At 35.6% G+C, this 24,250-nt stretch overlaps 2 protein-coding genes across 2 annotated transcripts in view; one reads left to right on the forward strand and one right to left on the reverse strand.

The window, feature by feature from the left end:
* LOC136028745 (pinopsin-like) overlaps positions 1–1,375 on the reverse strand; it is a 97,632-nt gene extending 96,257 nt beyond the window's left edge. The window contains exon 1 of the mRNA XM_065706629.1: positions 1,017–1,375. Coding sequence (XP_065562701.1) covers positions 1,017–1,223 — 207 coding nt within the window. The 5' untranslated portion in view covers positions 1,224–1,375. The remainder of the gene's footprint in view (positions 1–1,016) is intronic.
* A 9,044-nt stretch (positions 1,376–10,419) lies between these two features.
* Positions 10,420–24,250, forward strand: part of LOC136028746 (symplekin-like) — a 110,869-nt gene continuing 97,038 nt past the window's right edge. The window contains exons 1-2 of the mRNA XM_065706630.1: positions 10,420–10,517; positions 21,832–22,028. Coding sequence (XP_065562702.1) covers positions 10,479–10,517; positions 21,832–22,028 — 236 coding nt within the window. The 5' untranslated portion in view covers positions 10,420–10,478. The remainder of the gene's footprint in view (positions 10,518–21,831; positions 22,029–24,250) is intronic.

Raw genomic sequence — 24,250 nt, forward strand, 5'->3', positions numbered from 1 at the left:
TTCTTTAAATAATGCTGAAAAATCCGGTACCCCCTTCATTAAAAATTCCCTTCCCCAATGAAAAATTTCTCCAACAAAAGATCCTCACACGTACGCTTCTCCCCCTGGCCCCCAGAAAAACTCCCCCTGAAAATGTCTGTATACTTCCCAATAACCAACGCTGTATGTAAACAATGGGCAAAGTTCCCCACTTGCAGCCCTTCCGCGGGGGCTGTGGAAGATTAAATCATCTTTAAAGACGTATTTTAAGATTTGTCGACTATGCTGAAGAATAGCTATTTAAAAATTTTGTTCGGGTGACTTTGGGAAAAAATTAACATGGGAGGGGGCCTAATTGCCCTCCAATTTTCCGGTTACTTAAACAGGGAACGAGAACTTCTAATTTTCTTTGAAATGAGCCCTCTTGCGATATTCTAGGAAGACTGGGTGGATACGATCATCCATGGAAAGAAAAAAAAAAACGAATAAACACACATCCATGATTTTTCTTCTAGCAATAAATACAAAATTCCGCATTTTTGCAGATAGCAGCTTGAAGCCTCTACAGTAGGGTTCTCTGATACGCTGAATCTGATGGTGCGATTTTCATTAAGATTCTATAACTTCTAGTTGGTGTCTCCCCGTTTTTTTGAAAATAAATTAAATATTCTCAGGCTCATGACTTTTAATGGGTAAGATTAACCTTGATGAAACTTGTATGTTTGAAGTCAGCATAAAGATCTGATTCTATTGATTGATTTTTACTACCTACTGTTCGTTACCACGAACTGTTTGATTTTGAACCAATAACTTTTAAATGTAATATGGGGTTCTATTCTCCCGTTAAAACATTGGAAATAAACAAAGAGTCATCCAAACAATTACTCCCAAGCCATCTGAATCAAAATTTATTATTTTGAAAATAATCAGTCGTTTAGGTTTCACTCTGTTAATGCATTTCGGAGAGAAATTAACGTCTCGAAGCTTATTTGACAACAGTGGCTAAAGTTATTTAATTAAATATACGAATAACTTACCTGTTTATTCCTAAGGATAAGCAAAACTACCATTAGGTTAGTTATGACACCAAACAGCCCAAAAAGAAAAAATAAAATAGCCACCAGTGTATAAACTTCCGAATTTACAACATTAACCAATATAGTCAGTCCATCTTCTTCGTATATAGCAGAATCTCGCTTTTGATCTATCCATATAAATGTTTTGGAATTACAAGATACATTCATTATTACTGCTTCTTCTTATACCTTCTCTCAGAGAGAACTACCACTGGATATATTTTTGAAAGGCAGGTAAATCAAAACTTCATGACAGGATACCATTAGAAAGATCCTTGCGCCAGTCATTGAGCGAAGGTACGTCTTTCCAAGGGGAACTGTACTCATTATACAGTGTTCAAGTAATCAAGCCATGCTCCACGCGTAGAGAATACTGTTACATAACTAAAAAAAAGCTAAGTTTGATACAAGTTTATATTTTTCTTTTTCTCGTGAAATTCTTCATCTGATTCATCAAGAGACAAAAACAAATACGTTCATAAAGTTTTTTCATTCTTTTCTTTTGTAATTTTTGGTCATATCTAATGCACATTTAATCTGACATACTAATTAGCTTAAAATCACCAAAAAAAAATTAGAAGGAACGAATAGAAATAGTTCTTGACAATCTTAAATTGTTTTAAAGCAAGTAATCGTAGACTATGGGATCTAATATAGCTGCGAGGCTTGTATTCAAATATTTAGTTTAAAAAAAAATATTAATCAGCTATTTTATTCCTCTTTCTAGGTAAAGAACACAGAATTTGTCTGTTAAAAGAATTTATTTTCTTTTTTTGATAGCTTTACTGTCTATATGCCCCTTGCAAAAAATTTTTGTAAGTCCGTTTAAAATAATTGAAAAATAAAAAAGGAAGAAAGAAAAATGATACTCAGGTAAAATTAAACTCGAAATTAAGGCAAGTAAATTGAAGACACTGATATAATAAATAAAACAATTCGGCTTATTGCTTACTAAAACAATGCTTTTTGCATTAGTCATCACAACCCGGCACATACATCGTACTTCTTCAAGGATTGGACTTGGACACTTGAGCTATCTAATGTAAAGACATGTCTAAGTGGAAGCTACTTAGAATGATTCAACAAACATAAAAGAAAAATACTAGGTTTATTCCAAACCGACATTTTTTTGTTTTTCTGTTACTGAATTTGAAATTCTTGCTTGAAAAATATCTGGATTAACAGAAATTGAACAAGAACAAAACAGGACAACTGTTCCATAATCAAAGGGCTATCTTATGTAAAATCCAATTCCGACCTCTAGTCTTGGAATTTTTGCTAACTACTTGGTGGTAATAATGGGTGAAGCAGCACCCCAGCGTCTTTCAGGATTCAGAACTCTTCCAAGATGCTTACCGTAGGTAAGAAAAATCTTTTTCCTATATGGTTTTACATAGTTTTATGCATGAATTATTTTAATTTATTTAAATAATAGTCTCCCAATAATTTTAATTTTTTTCCTTATTAAGCTCTCTTCTCAAACATAGCTACTGCTTATCATAGAGTACCAAGGCAGTTCAAATCAAGCCTGGTTGTTTTAAGTGGTTAACTGGAAACTTTGAGGAAAACTTACTCAACCGTATATATTTCTTTTTAAATTACGAAAACTTTAGAATTTAGTGTCATAAAAAACACCTTCATATGCAGTAATACTGTTTTCGGTAGTAGTACCAAATTAAAAAAAAAGAAACTAGGGTAAAAAAAGAAGCTGAAGAAAGCTAAAAACATACGGTGCAAAACAGCTTCAGAAGGTGTAGCTTTTCTTTGAAGGTTAGATGTATTTTGGATCAACATAATATTAATGTTTATTTTTATGGACAAAAAGTGTCTTTAAATTTCTTTAATTAGTTCTGCTTATTTATTCTCACGCTTCAACGTGGCAACACTGACAAAAACGTGGTACTACCCTATAAATGTCATAATTTCGAGCAACAAAAAAAAAATCGTAAAAAATTATGGTAATCAGGCATGAATAAACCAAAGATAGGTCCATGTTTCAGAAAAGATTTTATTCTGATATTCTTGGTACTTCAAAGGAAAACAAAGAAGAAGTTTGTCTGAATGACTTGAGAAAAACTAAATCCCTGCTGATGTTTGTAGTTTATTAATGCTTAACTGGAGGGAGCTGTAGATTTCCAAGGATAATATTGTCCCATTACTAAAAAGTAAAAGGCAGTTCCAGATTGCCATGAAAGGTAGGAATCTGATGGAGTAGGAGGTTATGCCGCTCTATTAAAGCAATGCTTCCATGTGGTTAATATCTGATTTCCAATAGTTATGTTTAGAAGTCTTGAAAATCCCGACATCTGACCACTGAAAATCCAGACTTTTTTTCTACACCGTACTGGAGCAAAAATTTTGACTACAAGAATGTCAATGAGTCGGACTGGGAATGCTTCTTATTTTCTATAAATTTATTGACCCGTTTCCTTGATCTTTTCTTTTTTGCACGCATGCACATAAGAAGTCTGTCCACCAACACAAGTTTTTACGGTTTGTTTTCTGTAGGAAGGGGGGCTCATTTATAAGTAATGTTGCCACCCTCTGCAAAATTCAACTAAATTTAGTAAAAAGCGGACCCAAGCTGGTAAATATAGTAAATTGAAGTCAAATTTAGTAAACTTTTTAGTAAATTTATCTGAAATATGAAAGAAAGTTTAATTACTACACTTTTTAATATAATGATAGGAGCAATCGGTGCACAAGGATGTACGGTCAGTTTTTACTCAACATTGGAGAAAACTAGACAAAAAAGGATGTGCAGCACCTACTGATGCGTTAAGTTTTCAGGGGGTAGGAAAAACTGACCCATGAAACGGTATGTGTTTTTTCTAACGGGTGGACAGAAACTCAGAACTATTGAGTAACCAGAAAACTTTTCGGATGAGTTTTCCTAACGGTTGATTCCTCCCAACGTCCAATGCAAAAGTAGGCAAAACACGCACCAGGCTATTGTTGTGATGTGCTTGGAAAATTTACTCAAAACGGGGAATCAAACGGGGAAACAATCCCTCTATTCATTTAGGGACATCCCTATCCCTTTGAATCCCAGTCGCGACATTTCAGGAATTTCTGCGAGACACAAATGTCTCTTATATAAAGGATGATGTTTTCTAAAAGACGCAGATGCATATTGTGTCATAGGGAATGTTTTCTTCAAAACGCAGCTGCATGTTATATAATAGGGACATTTTTCTAAGAGAAGCAGGTGCATGTTACGTAATAGGGGGAGGTTACTTCGGTTGTTATGTAATAGCGTCTGGTGTAACATCATAGATTTTTTTTATTGTTACGTAATAGGACGTGTTAAAGTCCACTAGTCAAGCGAGGGAGCTTTACTAAGAGATTTTTCTTCAAGATATTTCTAAAGACATTTCAAGGCATTTCAAGACATTTTTTAAGACATTTTTCTTCAGGAAGTTTTTCTTCACGATTTCTTTTGTTCTTACGCAAAAGGGAATGTTTACCAGTGTTAAGGATGATGGATTCACACGTGACATGTTTCTTCAGAGTCCACGGGGAATCCTCGATTGTTACTGAGGAGGACGGACACGAGGGATTTTACATAATAATTTAAGAAATTTTTTCTTTCAAGTTTTTTTTTTGTTAGGAAAACTTTGTAATCTAAAGATTTTAGTTCGCATCAGGATTCGAATATATGACCAGATATTTCCCCAATAACCAGGCCAGAGCCTTAACCATTTGGACAAGCAAACTATTCATGATGCTTTCATTCGAATAATACATTCTATATGATAACCTATATCGTGCAAGGAGAGTCCCCTGTTTCCGCATTCTAGAACGATTACAGGATTCGCATGTTCCCAACCCTTTCCACATGAGCACAGAAGTGTCCCTGTGCTATTTTTTTTTGGGGGCTATTAGATACACCTGCCTTTTACAGTGTTATTAATTTTCTAAGGTGATCTAGGCAGGTTGAGTTATCTATTCAACCAATGAGATGTTTCATAGCATTGGCCTTAGATATTTTATTAATTTAATGATTACGTATTGAAGTTCAATCCTGGGATAAGTAATCTAAAGAATTAAGACTTTCGTGCATACAACTTTATTACTAAAAACAAATTTACAAGCTTTATTAAAACACAAAATAAGCAATTAAAATACAAAAAAAAGAAAATAAGAAAATGTGAAAAAAGCTTATAAATGATAAAATATAGGCAAAAAGAACCATGAATTAAAAGAAGGTGGAAACCCAACTAAATAATTTTAGGGAGTGGGTTGAAATTAGAGATAAATTTGAGCTATATTAAGAGCTATTTCTGAGAGGTCTTTATGAAAATACTACGTTTCGATTGCTCTATTAGACGAGCCTGCAAGAAAAAAGAGGCATATTTTTTTTGTATTCGGTTATTTCTGAGGGCTTTTAATGAAAATGCCAAATTTCTTTGAGTCAAGACTATGCATATTCACGCCACCGTGGCAACATGTAGCTATCCAACTCTAGAAAAAAATTCCAGATGGGGAGGGATGTTATTACAGGTGAAGTTTTATTTACGCTTTAATTTAAGTTTTACAGAGATCCCATAAGCAAAATTGAAAATAAGCAAAACAAATAAGGGTATAGATTTTCGATAGCTCTACTTCATTGAACTATCGCATAATTTTTACGCAATAGCTTTTTGACATTCTTTAGCTAGAATTGTTGTTTTGAACCACAAAATGACTCAAAACACCGCTTTGCTGTGAGAGAGTCTTTTTGGCTAAAATAAATATCTATGTTTACCGTTTATTTTGTAGGACTACCTGCATGTATAGAAACGAATGCGCCACATTATGGCATTATTGTCTCTGAAACTCAAGGGTCAGTATGCAGATAGTCTTACGATAATTCTAAAACAATTAACTATCTCAGAATTTTCATGCAGTAGCCTTTTTTGCCTAGAATTGTTGTTTTGCTCACCAAAATGGCTGCAAACACTACTGTGCTGTGGGACAGTCTTTTTGAATAATAAAAACATCTATATTAACCGTTTATTTTGTAGGACTTACCTACTGCAAGCTTACTGCAACAAAATTTACTTCAAGCATAACATAAAATGTTTTCATACAATCTAATAATGATGAAATTTGCTGTAAATAGATAATTATGAAAGTTTTGTATCTTGCTATTTCATAGGTAAAACATACTCTAGCCATACCCCCCTCCTCCCTTAACTTATGCTCCCCTGTCACTAAAATGTGTTTTTTTTAGGAAAAATGTTTATTTATTTATTTTTTATTCTTTTAACCCTTGACATATCTTCATCGAAAGATTAGGGCAAAATTGTTATAAAAAATTAACTCATTGCAAGCATAACATAAAAATTCTTAGACAATCTAACAATAAAGAAATCTTTCAAACTCACTAAAAACGAAAAATTTCTTGCTACCTCGCAAACTTGATTTTACATTCTCAAGATCTTATATTCTCATGAAAAATTTTTTGGTTCACTTTTGGGGTCTCCCATCAAAGACAACCAAAATAATGTCCGCTATGTATTTGAATACAGAGGCTTGTGTTCATAGATCTGAATGCCTAACACGATACTTTAATATCTTCTCAGGAGCTAAGCCAGGCGACCAATGCTATCACCGCTGCTGTCCATTATAATAATTGACCCTATATTGAGAAATACAACCAATCGAAGTTTTAACCTCGATGCAGGACATAATTTATGTAACCTTTACCTCGCCTATGAGATTACTACCCTTCAAAATCACAAGCATCTGTTCTGCACGTTGTTCTTGATATTTTGTAGATGCATCGCTTTGATGATCTGGATGTACAGCTTCATTTGATCTACCAAGGTCCTTGTCCCCCAGTCATAATTTGAAGCTCAAATGACCCACCTAACACTCACTGAAAGTTTTTATTTGTTATCCCAGGCTATATCCTAGGTATTAGAGATCTACCATTGTGATAATCCGGTATAATAGAGCATTGTTGATTTATTTCGTTGCTTTGAAATGAATAAAATCTAATTCTCGTAATTGATTTTACAGCAAAGCATTGTAGTGAATCGTAGCATCAATCTTGCTTCTTAAGCAAATATTGATGACCAATCATTATATTTAGAAGACAACAAATAAATTATACCGACTTGCATCCTACCGGGCAATCATCTGACTAGTATGCATGTTTATCTCAAATTCCATATGTCACCTAACCTATCCTAGCCAATCACCTGATCCATATATATATATATATATATATATATATATATATATATATATATATATATATATATATATATATATATATATATATATATATATATATATATATATATATATGTATATATATATAGGCTGATGTGTGTGTAAAAGTAAAAGATTCTCAATGGAAATTACACTATGAGATTCAGCGTGTCAGAGAACAATATTGTAGATGTTTCAAGCTCCTATCTACAAAATGTGGAATTTTGTTGCTGTTTGATAAAAATACATAAAAAACTGAAGAAATTCAATCTGGGAAGATTGATGAAAATGAGAGAAGTAGGTGGAGACGTGTCCCACCTAGCCTAGTGTAATCTAACTTGTCATCAACCCCTAATGTTGATAGTGCTATTTCGAAAAATTGCCTCATTTCGAAAAAAGAGGGAAACATCCCCATAAAAGCTAGAGAATCTCAATGAAACAATACATTATCGGATTCAACGTAACAGTGAATCTCTACTGTAGATGTAAGCTTCTATCTACAAAAAAATGTGGAATTTTGTTGCTTTCTAATGGAGTTACATAAAAACGAAAAAAATTTGATCTGGGAAGATTGATGAAAGTGAGAGAAGGCGGGTGTCAAAAGACAAGCCCTTACCTAGTCTAGTGTAACCTAACCTGTCATTAATCCCTAATGGTAATAGTGAAATTTCGAAGAAATTGCCTGATTTTTGAAGAAGAGAGAAATCACGTCGTAAAAGTCAAAGAATCTCAATGAAAATCATATTGTCAAATTCACTGTATCAGAAAACCATAGGGTAGATGTTTCAGGCTCCTATCTACAAAACATGTGAATTTTGTTGCTTTTAATCGAAGAAAATATATAAAAATGAAAAAATTCAATGTGGGAAGATTGATGAAAATGATGGAAGGAGGGGGTACAGAAATATGCCCCTCCTATCCTAGTGTAGCCTAACTAGTCATCAACCCCTGATGTTGATAGTGAAATTTCGAAGGCTGCCTTATTTTCGAAAAAGAGAGTAAACACCTCGCAAAAAGTCAACGAATTTCAATGGAAATTACATCATCTGATTTAGCGAGTCAGAGAACTCTAGATGTTTCAAGCTCCTATCTACAAAAATGTGGAGTTTTGCTGCTTTTTTATGAAAATAAATATAAAATGAAAATATTCAATCTGGGAATATTGATGCAAGTGAGGTAGTAGCCCAAGAAGTTCGCAATTTTGAGAAAGCTCAGAGAAATATTCTAGAATATCGTGGCTGCACTGCAGAATTATCATGATTTATGTAAGTGAGGTATAGCGGCTAAAGAAGTTCACAATTTTTAGAAGACTCAGAGAAAAATCCTAGAATAACGCGGCTGCATTTCAGTAAAATCTTTCTATAAAGCTATGTCAAGAGTTAAAAGAATAAAATTAACATATTTCTTAAAAACCACATTTTAATGACAGAGGAGCATAATTTAAGGGAGGAGGGGAGTACAGCTAGAGTATGATTTTACGTATAGAATAGCAAGATTCAGAACTTTCTAAGTTATCAAGTTACAGCATATTTCTTTCTTATTAGATTGTATGACAAATTTTTATGTTATGCTTGCAGTAAGTTTTGTTTTTCTTGTAGATGCACACTGAGTATGTTCAGCACGGACATGATTTGTGGAGTGATTGGGGGTTAACTAAGGAGGAGGAAATCTTCCTCATCGAGCTTCCAATAGAGAGTGAGGTGCAACGAATCTAATATACCGATGTTGACATTTTATCCTATTCATGGGAGGACCTAGTGCGGTGACGTCCTGGGGGGGGGACAATGTGTAGAAGACGATGAGATTCTACTCGACCCAGAGGGGTGGGGAGGAGGCCTAGTTGCCCCCCAAATTTTTGGTTGCTTATAAAGGCAACTAGAACTTTTAATTTTTAACAAACGTTTTGTTCGTAAAAAGTATACAGAACTTGAGAATTAACTTACGTAACGAACTTCTATATTCCTATATTTTTATTATGTATAGTAGGTAGTTTGTCCCCTCGTTAATATCTCGCTCTTTACACTAAAGCTTAAATTTTGTCCCAGTTCTTTAAGAATGACCCCTGAATCAGAAAGGTCGTAGACTAAATAGTTGAGATTGCTAAAAATACTTTAGCGCAAACAGAGCGAGGTATTAAGGAGGAGAAGAACCCCTTATATGCATAATAATCTTTGTTCGTTTTAAGGTTTAATGCTGCTCCTTACTTTCAGTTGAAAAAACTTTTCCATATTAAAAACCACATTTTAATGACAGAGGAGCATAATTTAAGGGAGAAGGGGAGTATAGCTAGAGTATGATTTTACGTATAGAATAGCAAGATTCAGAACTTTCTAATTTATCAAGTTACAGCATATTTCTTTATTATTAGATTGTATGACAAATTTTTATGTTATGCTTGCAGTAAGTTTTGTTTTTCTTGTAGATGCAGACTGAGTATGTTCAGCACGGACATGATTTGTGGAGTGATTGGGGGTTAACTAAGGAGGAAGAAATCTTCCTCATCGAGCTTCCAATAGAGTGTGAGGTGCAACGAATCTAATATACCGATGTTGACATTTTATCCTATTCATTGGAGGACCTAGTGCGGTGACGTCCTGGGGGGGACAATGTGTAGAAGACGATGAGATATTACTCGACCCACCCCCGAGGATGATTGAGGAAATCGATGAGTTTGAAGATGATGATAGTGTTTGTGTACTCACCTCGCATAAGAGGGTGATTGAGGTGATTACCATTTAGGATGAGGGGGAATCTGATGATTTTGCATTTTGAAGTCAATAGTATACACGGATTTGGCCATTGAATTAACTATTTACATGAATATTTTTATTTTAATACCTTAGATAGCAATTCCTTAGATGAAAATTTTGTCTCACAGCACGCACACATCCATGATCTTTCTTCTAGCAATTAAATAAAAAAGTAGTTTTTTAACTGAAAATAAGGAGCAACATTAAAACTTAAAACGAACAGAAATTACTCAGTGTATGAAAGGGGCTATTCCCTTCTCAACGCCTCGCTCTTTGCGCTAAAGTTTGACTCTTTCTCTCAATTCTACTTTATTAAACAGCAAAAAACTTTAGCGTAAAGAGCCTCAAAACTTATAACGTCATCTGTAGCTGCCGAAACTTATGCCCAAAATTTTAAAAGAGAGCAAATAGTAACAAGGACTTATCCCGATAGAAAACATTTAGGATTCTCAGTTTGTGGATTCTCAGTGAAATGGATATAAAACAAAATATTAAAGACCCAAAAGAACAGGTAAGAGATGTGGGCCCGTATTTGGTCAACTAGCTATTTATAGCCTTCATTTAGCTAGGATGATTGTGAACATATCACTTGATGCTCTTTCATATATCAGTAGCATAATTGTTTGGGGGAAATAACTTTTAGCCTAGAGGGCTCAAAACAGCCCATAGGCTAGTAATCAAAGTTTATTTGGTACTTGTGTATGGTAAAATTCTAGTTTAGCTACTTTTTTCTATCTTGGAAAGGGGCTATATTAGTAAAATGAAACTTTCAGTTGGCTAATGAATCCAGGGCCACAAACATACTCTGGGAAGGTGTTACCAAGCTACTATGTTATCCCTCTTCTGATTTCCAAGTCTTAGAAATTTGCTTAGCCTACTGAACAGGTAACTATACCCTTTGAAATTTTTACAAAACAACATTTTACCTTAATTTTCAGTTATTAATTTCTTTTTCTCTGGTTTTAGTTCTAAGCATGCTATCTCCTAACCTTAATCACCTTGATCAATTTAAGAGCTTTAAGGTTCTCAATATCTGTATTGCTTTTGAGTTGGTGACTCTCAGTCAAACCTCCACTCCCTCATGAAGTTGGTAACCTATTTGAAAGACTGGGAAAATTCTAGTTAATTGACTTCTTGCTATCTCAGAAAGGGTTTAGGTTAGGAAAATGAAACTTTCAGGGATGGGTCTACAGGCTAAAAGTATGTCCTGGGAAGGTATTTTAAAGTACTGACCTCCATTCCTTCTCCCTCTAGAGGGCCCTGAAATTTGCCTACATGACAGGTCTATACCTATTGAAATTTTGACAGTGACCGGTTGATAATTTTCAGTTACCAGTTGCTTTTTCTCTGCCTTTAGTTCTGAAAATGCAATTCCTGTTATTTGAGTAGAATTTTGAGCCATATCAATGTTGTTTTTTTTTAATTTAGGAAATATATTTGCATATCTTTAAAACCTTAAAAAATGGAATGAAGCAAAGTTATGAAGCTGAAAACAATTTTGTTGTACTTCAATTAAGCAGAAGATCTATTTTGCTAGGTTTCACTTTGATAACACACATATTTTTAAAGGTCATCAAAGGTCAGGGCCCTCTAGAAGGAGAAGGAGTAGAGGTAGTTGCTTCAAAATACCATTTTTTTCATTTTCTTAGCCTAAACCCTTTCTGAGATATTAAGAAGTCAATTAACTAGAATTTTACCAAAAGACTAGATGGAAAGAGTGCTGACAGTAGGTTCCTTCCATTCATTCCATTGGTTTATGACTTTTGTAAAGTGGGCTTACATTTGATTGGTAGGTTAATTGCCTGAATAGCTACCTAGAGATTAATTTCACAAAAATACCAGGTATTTTGGGTCATTTATACAGTGACCATCATCAGTAGGAATACAGTATTACTGCTGACAATGGTCACTGCACATCTGACTGAAATATCTAGAATTTTTTTGTGAAGTATTACTACTGATGATGGTCACTGCATATGTGACTGAAATATGTAGTATTTTTGTGAAATTTGTCACTGTCTATTAAAAGGATTTTTATCCCTATTTGAACTTTTATTTATGATTCTCAATCTGGAGCTTAATTTTAATAGCATCTTTGAGTCTCCTTCTGTGAGATGATGGCGGGTACTCTGGCTGCCCATGAAGATGGTAGCATTTTCCTTTTGGAGTTTATAAGTCAGCATCAAATTGCTTCACCTGTGTCAGTAGACAGCTTGTAGTCAGCTTGACTTGGTAGTTAGGTAGTAAGCACTACTAGCTTGAGGTGGTCCTGATAAGAAGCTGTTTTTAGGCTTTTCATGCACTTTGTTGCTTGCCTCTGAACATTTTTGATGAGCTTTACATCTTGCTGGTCAGAGGGACCAGCCAGGCACATGGCAAAATTAAGATTTGGTCCAATAAGAGTCTGAAAAAGTTTTATGAATATTGTTGCCTCTTGTCTACTGACAGTCCTTTTTCATAGGCCAAGGATAGAATTTGCTCAGGTGACAACATGCTGAGTTTGGCTGTAGATCCTACACATGTTGTCAATGTTTAAGGACATTTGTAGACAATACCATGGTACTTTCCATTGGGGCTTTTATATTGTAGTTTGTTGTGGAAGTTAAAAGGCCATCAGGCTCAGTGGTGAAAACTAAGATAAATTGCTGTTTCATTGAGTTAGCAAGCATATTAGTGTCTGTAACTTCTCCATCTTAATCTGTTATCAGTTTAGATACATTGTCTATTATGGTCTTGGCTAGAGATGTACTGCCAACAAACTTTGTGTTTATCTCTGTTTCATCAGAAAGTTCAGATTCAATGCTCATGTGCATGGCATACATCAAGTTTTTTAAGTTATTCTGGGTTTTGGAATATTTATCACTGTTTTTTGGAATTGGTGCTTTTTATACTTCTTCCAATATCTGCTTTTATTGTTGATTTCCTGGCTTTTGGAATATTTATCTCTGTTTTTGGGGGATTGGTGCTTTTTATACTTCTTCCAATATCTGCCTTTATTGTTGATTTCCCCCCTTAATCTCTCTTATCATTGTTGGAAGTATTTTTGGTTTGTGGACAAGTATACAGATTTGCTTTATTTATAAAAAATTCATTGGAGCACTGCCATTGCTGTTCTAAAGAGCCAGATAAGATGTCATCCCATGCAATGCTTCCAAGATCCACTCCAATCTTCCCAAAGTTGATCAAGGTCTTCCTGATATAGTGATTTGTTGTTCTGAGGAATGTTGTTCTGTTGATATCTATGGTAACATCATCACTCTTCTTGATTGGGGGCATGTATGGAGTAGACAGAAGAACTTCTGGTCTTCAAAGAATACCAAGTTGAGAAGGCTTCGTTGCTGTCCATCCCTATAACGTGTTGGCTGATCAACATTTTGGTGAAGAATAACATTATGAACAATCTCAATGATTTGGCTCATATGACCAAATGGGATTCAGGAAAACTGGTGTTTCCAGGTGATATTAGGCTGGTTGAAGTTGCTTGTCATTAGTAATTCCTCATGGTGGGTGTAGAAGTTTAATTGTTTATTATAACCCAAGCACCTATAAAAGAAAAAGCAATATGTACAAGCAAGCAAGCAATCACTCACACAAGGAAGAATAAATAAAGGCACACTATAAATAAGACACTAATGCAAGCAAAGCAAGGTGAGTATTCTACATCTCCTCTTCTTTATAAGCTACTACTTCAAAGATCCAAGGGAATGACAGGTTTGACTAACCAACCAGAACAAGTGGTATATCTCGTATCTCTCAGCATCTGGGTATAGACATCCTCATTGCTCTGTGGAGGTACGGCTATAGGCCCTGGAGTTCTAAGGGCAAGAGGAGGCGTGAATACTTGCTCTGGAGATGACGGATCCAAGAGTGCTCGTGGTGAAGGTGTGGTTCCAAATGTCAAGATGTTTCCAGCTCAAAATGATGGACCATCAAAGATGGGTCTTGGTGTGGGATGAAGAGTATTATCTGTTTTGGCCCCTAGAGGATCATCATTTGGACTCATTCGGGGCCTGATGTGTCGTCGGTTCCTCCAATAAATTGAGCCATTTTGAGTCTTCACAGAAATGAGCAGGGAGCATCTCCAAAAACTTTGATTAGCAATGCTCTTTCCCACCTCTTTTTGTCACTAGGTTTGACCCAAACTGGTTGCCCTTCCTTCATTGCAGTCAATGATTTTGCTGTTTGGTCATGGTAAGATTTCTGAATTCCCTGTTTCTTTTGTTTGTTGAATTCAAACGATGAGCAAGGCACTATTTTTGGTTTGAGTTGTGATGAAGTCACCAGTAGTGCAGAACAAAGCTGGTGACTCATCAGCAATTCTGCAGGTGAGTGATGACCATCATCAATTGGTGTATTTCAATATTCAAGGATTGCTAAGTATGGATCTGATTTGTCCTCTAGTGCCTTTGACATGAGCTTTTTGGCGGTTTGGACTGTCTTTTCAACAAGTCCATTAGCTTGTAGATATTTTGGACTGCTCGTTTTGTGGCTAAAGTCCCATAATTTGGCAAATTGCTCAAATTCTGATGACAGAAAATTTGGAGCTTTATCAGATGTGAGTAATTTTGGTATTCCATGGCGACTAAATTGGGTCTTTAATTTCACAATGATAGCTGATGATGTTAATGAGTAGACCTTATCAAGCTCAAAGAATCAACTATAGTAGTTGACAGTGATAAGATACTGGCGATTTTGCCAGTCTAAGATGTCAATGGCAATGTGTTCCCATGGCAGCTTTGGGATCCCTGAGCATATAAGCGGCTCTTGCTGCTGCTTGTCATGAAAGGCATTGCAAGTATCACACTGTGATATATAGGAAGTGATATCTTTTGTGATACCAGGCCAGAATACGACAGTCCTAGCATGCTGCTTGGTTTTGGCAATGCCAAGATGTGATGCGTGCCATTGTTGTAGGATCTCATGCTGCATGTATGGGGGCACTACAACTCTTGTCCCCTTCAAAATTATGCCTTGGTTGACTACAAGTTCGTCTCTGTAGTTCCAGAAAGTCATCACACTGTCATCAAGATTGGGGCCATCCATCAAGTATAGTCTGGCTTAATTTTCGTAATTCAGTACAGGTTGCATTCCTGATTTTTTCCATTTTCCCGTCAGATACAGGTAAGTTTTTGAAGAGTGTATGGACAAAGACTTCTGCTTGTTTCTCGTTTTCATTGTCAAGGTCAGGTGTGTGCAACCTTGACAGAGTGTCAGCCACAGGTATTTCAGAACCTGGTCTGTATACAAATTTCAAAATATATGGCTGTATTGATAGCATCATGCGCTGTAGCCATGGTGGTGCTTTGGATATTGGTTTTACAAGGATGCTTTCTAGAGGTTTGTGGTCTGTCGTTATTGTTACGGTTCTGCCATATATATATTGGTGGAAATGCTTGCATCCAAATACAACTGCCAGCAATTCCTTCTCTATTTGTGAATACTGCTGCTCGGTTTCACTCATTGAACGTGAGCCAAAAGCAACAACATTATCGTCAACTGCTAGTACTGCGCCTAGACCATGCTTTGATGCATCTACTTTTATCTCTATGTTTTCGTACTTTGGGTCAAAGTATGCTAAGTTGCTGCAAAGGGCTGATTTTATCTTTGAAAATGCCTTTTCATGAGCTGGTTTCCATTTGTACTCATCATGTGCTAGCAGTCTTAGGCTTTTGTTTAATGAGGACAAGTTTGGTATTTACCTCGACAAGTAGTTAAGCATGCCTAGAAGTTTTTGAAGCTGCTCGCTGTTTTCTGGCGGTGGCATTTCCGTAATAGCCCGAGTTTTTTCGGGGTCGGGCTTTATTCCTTCCAAGGTCAGAAGATGCCCAAAGTATGGGATGCTCTCTGCACCAAACACACATTTCTCTTGGTTGAACTTCACATTTTTCTTACGCGCACGTTCTAGTGCTGCTTTCAGTCTTTCATTGTGTTCACTATCATCAGCACCACAAATGACAATGTCATCGACTATTAGGCCCAGATTGAGGTTTTCAAAAGCCTCTTCCATTTTTCTCTGGAAATTGTCTTGTGCTGAGTTGAGGCCAAAGGGGTACCTTTTGAATTTGTAACAACCATAGATGGTGTTAATAGTTGTCAAGTCGGATGATTCATCATCAAGCATCATTGACCAGAATCCACTAGTGGCATCGAGTTTAGAGAAAATCTTAGCTCCAGCACACCTCTGGGTGATGCTTTCAAATGTTGGGATCAGATAATGTGGTCTTTTTAGGTTCTTGTTCAGGTCCACAGGGTCTAGACATATCCTTAAGTTCCCATTTGCTTTCTCCACTATTACAACAGAATTAACCCAGTCAGTAGGCTTTGTAACTTTCTCAACGATTTTCATCTGTTCCAGGCAATTGAGCTCAACCTTTAATCTCTTCTCCAATGCAAATGGTACACGTTTTGGGGGTTGAACTGTAGGAACTGCTCCTTCCTTCAGTGTCAGCTTACACACGCCAGGAAGTTGGCCAATACCCTCAAAGACATCAGCATATTGGTCTATCATGATCTTGATTCGATCAGGGCAAGGTTGCATTGTTTGCACACCAAATATGAATTTGACAAGACCAAGATCAACACTGGTTTGCCTACTAATTATTGGCACTTTCTGAGTGTCAACCATGAAGAATTTGTGCTTCTGTCCAGGCCTATCTTTGTATTGTATTTCAGCTTCACACACTCCATATACATTCAACTTCCTGTTGGTATAGCTTGTCAGGATACTGTTGGTTTTGTTTAGTGTGGGACGGGGACAAAATCTCTCCTATTCCTTTAATGGAAGTATGTTGGCATCTGCTCCTGTATCAAGCTTGAAGCTGATGTACTTCCTTTGTGTACTGAAGTACAGATTAATGTGATGGTCTTTGGTTTGATTCATTGAATGAATTGAATCAATATACAACTCGCTTCCAGAGCTAAGGGAGAAGTCTAATGCATGTATAGCCTGAGAACCAGAGCTTTTTCCTGCAATTTCTAGCTGGTGAACTGTTTTACTCTTGCAAACTCTAGCATAATGGTTGATCTTACCACACTTGGAGCATGTTTTTCCTTTTGCGGGGCACTTGTGTCCACGGGAATATAGTCCACCACACATATAACATTCAGGATATTTGCTCACAACATCGACTTCTTGTTTGATAGCTGTCTTGTGCTCAGCTTCATTCATAGTTAGTAGTTGTGCTTGGGTTTCTTCCATTGCTCGGCTTGTGTTAATGGCAGTAGTGAGAGTGAGTTTTGATCCCTGTGTAAGCAATTTTTCTCTGATTCTGTCATTTCTTATACCGAAAACTAGCCTGTCCCTGACCATTTCATCTTCTGAATTCCCAAATGAGCAGTCTTTTTCTAAGATCTTGAGACTTGTTACATATTGTTCAACTGTCTCTACAGCATCCTGGTTCCTTTTGTGAAATTTGTATCTGGCAAAAATGGGGTTTGCCATTGGTTCCACATAAGTATCAAACTTTGCCAGGTATGCAGATACATTCTGTTCTGAGTCAGCAATAGTGAAGGTGTTAAATATATCCCTGCCTTTTTCACCAACCCATATGAGCAAGTATGAGCATATCACAGTTTCTGTTTTACCACTAAGGGGGCCACTGAACATTAATTTTGCATGCTGCTTAAATCTATTCCAAGCATGTTTCAAGTTTTGTGAATTCCAGTCGATTGTTGGTGTTGAGCAGTGAACTGAATCCATCTTTACTTGGTTACTTCTGACACCATGTAGAAGTTTAATTGTTTGTTATAACCCAAGCACCTATAAAAGAAAAAGCGATATGTACAAGCAAGCAAACAATCACTCACACAAGGAAGAATAAATAAAGGCACACTATAAATAAGACTTTAATGCAAGCAAAGCAAGGTGAGTATTCTACAGTGGGTGTGTCTACAATATTGCCAATGAACTCTGCTGGTTTCCCATCTGTTTCCTCTGGTGATGGTGCAGATGGATTTTTGTATACACAACCAATTCTGACAGAAGGATGGCTTTTGTTCTCAGTAGCTGAAATATCAAAGAAAATGGTTTCACCTTAGGGGCTTTCAGTGGAGTTGCCAATTGGAATGATGGTGTAAGAGGTTAAACCAGTGCAAGTTTTCCATGGCAGCAATAATTGGACAACAGGTTGGATTTAGTATCATAGCTTTGCAAACTGACATTCAGATCTAGGAGCTGGTTTCTTGTTTTCTTGGGGCACACCTCAGTAAGAAGTATAACCTCACAATCATTGGAATAAATCAAAGATTTCAGCTTGTTAATTTTGTTTGGTAGTTGGTCAGTGTTTGTTATAAGAGCAGAAAAATCTTGATTGACTTGCCGCTTTCTTTGGTTGAGTACTTCCTTATGGCAGTGATTGACGTTGAGAACCAGCTTGTCTACAATGGATAGGGAAGTGCTTGAGGATCTACTACCATCAGTTGTATTGAGGCTTTCATTTGAAAGGGACTGGTAAGATGATGAGTCAGTGAGTTCATAGGCACTAATTGGTGACATGAACACTTCTAGATCATTATTTACAGTATGTACAGGGCTACTATCTGAGTATCTAACGATCCATGGGCTGAGGGGGGTAGCTCTGCCTCAGACAAATTGAATTTTTTGGAACAATTTTTCCACAGTGGATAACGAGGTTCGTTTCTCCCTGCTCAGTTTAGCATCTGAGTTCAGTAGATAAAGCTTTTCTTTTCTCCTGATCTTCCCAGGGTGCATCCTCCCCAAATTTCTTGATGCAGCTTGTAGGATTTTTGCAGAATGCCTCTTTAAGTTTAGGTTTGGGACAAAGAATGAGAGGGAGTCAGCTGTGGGTTGGGTCTTGTTGGCTGGTTTCAGGGATATTGACTGGCAATGGTAACCCTAATAAGCATCTGATGTTACTTATCTTTGCACCCATGATGCCATACTGCTCTGCAAGGCGTCTTTTCATGAATGTCTTGTCATTTAGTACTCCTGGTTGCAGGGCTATGCCATATGCAAGTTTTCTCCCCTTTCTATCTTTCTCCTGTCAGATCAGTCTTTGGACTTTGCCTTTGAGGTTAGAATTAATGGCTTGTTTCAAGTTAGTTGCTTCCTCCTGGGTTTCAGCTCCTATATGTTCTTTAACTTCTGAGATGGTGCATTTTTTTTTACCACATTTGTGTCAAGATTGTTGATATGTTCCTTGATCTTGTTTATTGTAGTGGTAATGTTGTGCTTAAGCTCTTCTACTGCACCTTTAACTATTTCCCCATAGTTGAAGCACTAAGGACCTTAGATGTGATCAAATCTGAAAGTTCAGCCAATGACGAGGGGGAAATCTCTTGAAGTAACAGAATGCTTGCAAATAAACCGGTACCACTGCATAGATATAAAATTATTTAACTGGATATTTCGAACACATACAGTGTTCATCATCAGCAGTAAAACTGCTGATGTGGAGTTTTACTGCTGATGATGAACACTGTATATGTGTTCGTTTATGCATTAGAGAGAAATTCACTTGATCTATTTTTCAATTTTATTCAGCTTGATACATTACTAGGGACAGTTTGGCTGACTTTTAAGTCTACAGTTCAACCACTCAACGAAAAGTTCGTTGCGTAAGCTAATTTGCAAGTTACGTATATCTTTTGCTAATAAAAAGAGTCGTAAAAATTAAAAGTTCTAGTTGCATTTTTAAGTAACCAAAAAATCGGAGGGCAACTAGGCCTCCTCCCCCGCTCCTTTTTTTCTCAAAATCATTCGATCAAAACTATGAGAAAGCCAATTAGCCAAAAGAATAAATATGCAAATTTCGTTTAATTATTCATATGCGGAGAGCCAGAATCAAAACATGCATTGATTCAAACGTTCAAAAATTAAATGAAAAAAGACAAGTTTTTTTAACGGAAAGTAAGGAGCGACATTAAAACTTAAAACGAACAAAAATTACTTCGTATATGAAAGGGGCTGCTTCCTCATCAACATCCCGCTCTTTACGCTAAAGTTTTTTACTGTTGTAAAAAGTAGAGTTAAGAGAAAGAGTCAAAATTTAGCCTACCTAATTCAGCTCAAGAATGTCACTCGTTTGTAGTTTCAAAAGAATTTGGAAAAATTTTTTAATGTCCTGATTTTTTATGTTTAAAAATTTTTTAATGTCCTCCCGACTGACCACTTCCAATACCCAAAAATTCAGCTACCTCCTCCCTTCTCTCTCTTTTTTTAATTTATATATTTCACTTGCTTTGATTGGTTGGTATGTTTTTCTTTCTTTTTTTTTGACTATATTCATTTATTATCTGATTTTGCTACGCAAGCATATATATCATTGTTTTTTTTTGTGTGTTTTACCTTCTTTTTGATTTTGTTCTATATTAATCGATGTAATGTTTAGTCTCCCACCATCACAGGCCAAAGAGCCTTGGTGGGGGTCTAAAGCTTTGTAATGTTTCTTTATTTTCTCTTAATAAACTAATCGATTGATTTATTGATATTCTGGAAACAAAAGAAAAGAAAGATGTTTTTTGTTCTTTACCATATGTTCCAGGGCTGAATGAAAAACTTGAAAGAATTTTACAAAATAATGGTTTAACGGTAGCTTTAAGAGGTAGTAATACTTTGGCTAGTTTTTTAAATTCTGGAAAAGATTGAACTTCCTTAGAGCAACCAAGTGGGGCTTATAAAATCCCATGTACTTGTGGAAGCTCTTATGTGGGACGTTCTAACCAGAATTTAAAAATGAGATTACTACAACATCATAATTCTATTTCATCGTCCTTAAAGCGAAATTCCAAACCTGAAGATTTCACGTCGGCTATATCGGAACATATTTATAATTATCCAAATCATTTTATTTTGTTTGAAAATGTTTCTTTGATTTCTAGAGACCAAGGTTTAAAGCAAATTTTCGGGAAACGATCGAAATTAAACAAATTTTATTTAAGAATAATTCCATAAACAGAGATAGATGTGAATTTGGATTGAATTCAATTTATGATAATTTACTGAGGTCAAACAAAATAAATCCCACCTCACCTAAGAGCTATGACTTCTGTCCACCTGATTTGTCAGATAAATCTAATGAACCGGAACGGAAAAGGTCAGGGAGATTTGCTTCTGCTGTTGCATTGAAAAAAAATAAGAGCAATAAACTATATGCAATTAGTTTATTGGGTATAAATTTTGTTTGTTTTTATTAATGGCGTTTAGTTTTACTGCTGATGATGAACACTGTATGTGTGTTCGAAATATCCGGTTAAAAAAAATTTATATCTGTTCACTGTCGATTAAAAGGTTTCATCCCTATTTTGAACCTTATACTTTCGTTAAAAACATCAAACTTTCGGCTGAAATTTTGAGCGGCCCCCCTTCCAATATTCTACCATCACTTCAGGTGAAAAAAAGCAAAAGAAAAAAAAAACAGCAGATAAACACGCATCTATGATCAACCTTCTCAAGAAAATGTAGAATTTATGTTTTTGCATAAAGGAGCTTAAAACTTTGGCCCTCTGGTATAGGGCCCTTTAATATTTTGAAATATAATGGTTTAACTTTTATCAAAGGGAGCTTAAAACTTCTGCCCTCTGTTACAGGGTTCTTGCAAATTTAAAATGTAATGCTGTAACTTTTATCAAGATGGTGATGTTTTTTCCCAAACTGTGCAATAATTTTTTTTGAAGTAAGAGGTCTGATTCCTTTGTGATTTTTCAGTAATTTTCCTCGACTTGGAAACATTTTAGAGGGACGAAAACACTATCGTTTCCCTCTCCCATACGACTCTCCTACTTGATTTCCATTTTGATATTCTTTGCTAGTATTATTCAATTCAAAATAGTTTAAATCAGACACTTATTGCATTACTTTATTTCAGATTGTTGAATTTCTAAATCAAGCTGTTCTTGCCAAAACCACTGATGAAAAGCTAACGTGTTTAACAAGAGTCCAAGACTTGATTCTTCATCATGGGCCAGAGCTGTTAGATAGTTTTTTAGATGAAGTACTCGCTTTTCAAAATGATAGGAATCAAGAAATCAGAAGAGTAATTGTAGGATTCTTAGAAGAGGCTTGGTAAGTATTTATAGTGCAAATTCAAAATCGATTAAGTCCAGTTCTGATTTTCATATTGACATTTTTTTTTCTGAATCTTTGTACCCTAAAGTATTTAAGTAATTTATGTTAAGGTAAGTGTTTCTTTACCATCCGGGTCACAACATGAGTGTGTCTTTTATGTGGATATGCATTTCTAACAGCTAAAAGAGACAGGGGAAAATAGCTAAAAAAAAAAGAACAAAATCATTTTAGAAACTTTTAGAATCGATTTTCTCATATTAATGTAAATTTTATACTGGAAAATGAATGAATAACCAAAGTAATATATAAAAATATATATTTTAAATTTAATTCGAATCCACTATTCTTAAGCTGCTGTGTTGATGAAATATAAAACCAAAAACAAGGAACCATTTTTATATAAAATTGATATAAATTTTCTACTAATGCAGACTATCAGGCACCGTATCCAGGGTGGAAGGGCTTACGGGTTTGACCACCCTGCCTCCACCGGAACATCTGTTCGACTCGTAAAACTTAACGAAAATGCATGTAAACAGATTTTTTGATGTGTCTTTTAAAGTTTTTTATTGTAACCTTCCCCCTCTTCGAACAAAAATCCTGTATGCGCCCTTGCTGACAGGTATTAATTGTCTAAAACCTGAGCTTACAATACCTTTCGTAAAAGAAAATTTCTTCAGTGACCTCTTCATGCTTTTTATAGCACTTGCCCGTCAGTCAAGTGCCATACAGCGATTGCAATGAAAGTTGACATGCATATCTGGGACCAGACCAGATTAAATTAAATTAGGAATAGTGGGGAGGGGAAAATCTGGGGGAGGGGAGTGGTGGGACGGTTAATTCGGAATAGTTAGAAAGAGTGTCTCCTTGAAAGCCTGCATAGCGCAGTGGATATGGTGTTTGTATTCTATACCGTAGGTCGTAGATTCAATACCCTGACAGAGGCAATTTTTAAAATTTTTTTTTCTTGCTCTGCCATTTTTAGTATTAATTTTTAGTTTAATTTCAAAACTTTTTTTAAAATGTCTGGCCTAGACTAACACTTACCAAAAATGTCAGACTGGGTCAAGTTTTATAGTTATTAAATCTGGAATTTGCTATAGCATGGGCCAGCAAGCGTAGGTGGGGCTAAATCAAGCAATAGATTTAAAACGATCAAAAACTATAGAAATTATAAAAATATAGAAATATATAAAAAGCTATAGAAAAACTATAGCTATTTAGCTTCAGAGGCAGAAATCCCTCGCAGTGGTGCTTATGGTAGCCTAAAAAAAAAAACATCACCGCGATAACATTGCGAAATGTTTGCTTTTCCGACTTCGTCACGTGCCACATGAGTTCTTGGCTCTTGTTCTTTTTTGAAATTATATTTTCTCAATAGATATATTTTGTCTAGATTCACAGAAATACTTTTCAGAAACAAAGTAGAATCAACATTTATAGAATTCAATGTTATTGGTTTCATAATCATGCCAAAAATTATGTTTTTCTTTTAAAATTTTGGGGAACAAAACTGAATTTCAGATTTCAGAAATTCTGTTGTTGTTTTTTCAAAAGCCTTCGTTTTTATGCCTGTTGCATTTTAGTCAAATAATGCTACAGCAAGTAAGCAAGAAAATCAGAACTCTTTTATTTAAGAAAGCAAAGCGTTATATTAAAATAAAATTATTATATTAAAATTATTTAAACGATAATTTCTTACGTTGTCATCGCGCAGAAGTTTTTTTCTGCCAACATTAGAAGTAATTTTCTTCTGGAGAAGCTGAAAAACTCAAGGATAGGAACACTCTAACCTTTCAAGAGCTGGAGGACAGTAGTTCTCTAAAACTAAAATCGCGTTAGAGATTTATCGTTTTTTTGGCCCGGCTACATATTTGTTCAAGTAAAACGCCCTAGCTTTGAAGGAGCATATTCAGTAATATGAAGTGCTTGTCGAACTTTATATAATAAAATTTCAGTAACTGATATTTTGTTTTTTATTTTATTTAGTTAATTCAGAGCATGAAGCATGTCCAAAAGTGGTAGTTGGTATAAGTTTGTGTTCTTAACTCTATTCCTCGGAAGCAGTAGAGGGTCAAAGCAAAAAAAGTCTATTGTTACGCTACATTTTTTTTTTCAGAGATTAATCTTAGGTGTGCAACCCTCAACCCCTGCCACCTGTAACCCTCACTATAGCATCTATACAAAATCCGCATCTTTTTGCTATTGTATTTTCATAG

The sequence above is a fragment of the Artemia franciscana genome, chromosome 7, assembly GCF_032884065.1.
Source record: "Artemia franciscana chromosome 7, ASM3288406v1, whole genome shotgun sequence".
Classification (NCBI taxonomy): Eukaryota; Metazoa; Arthropoda; class Branchiopoda; order Anostraca; family Artemiidae; genus Artemia; species Artemia franciscana.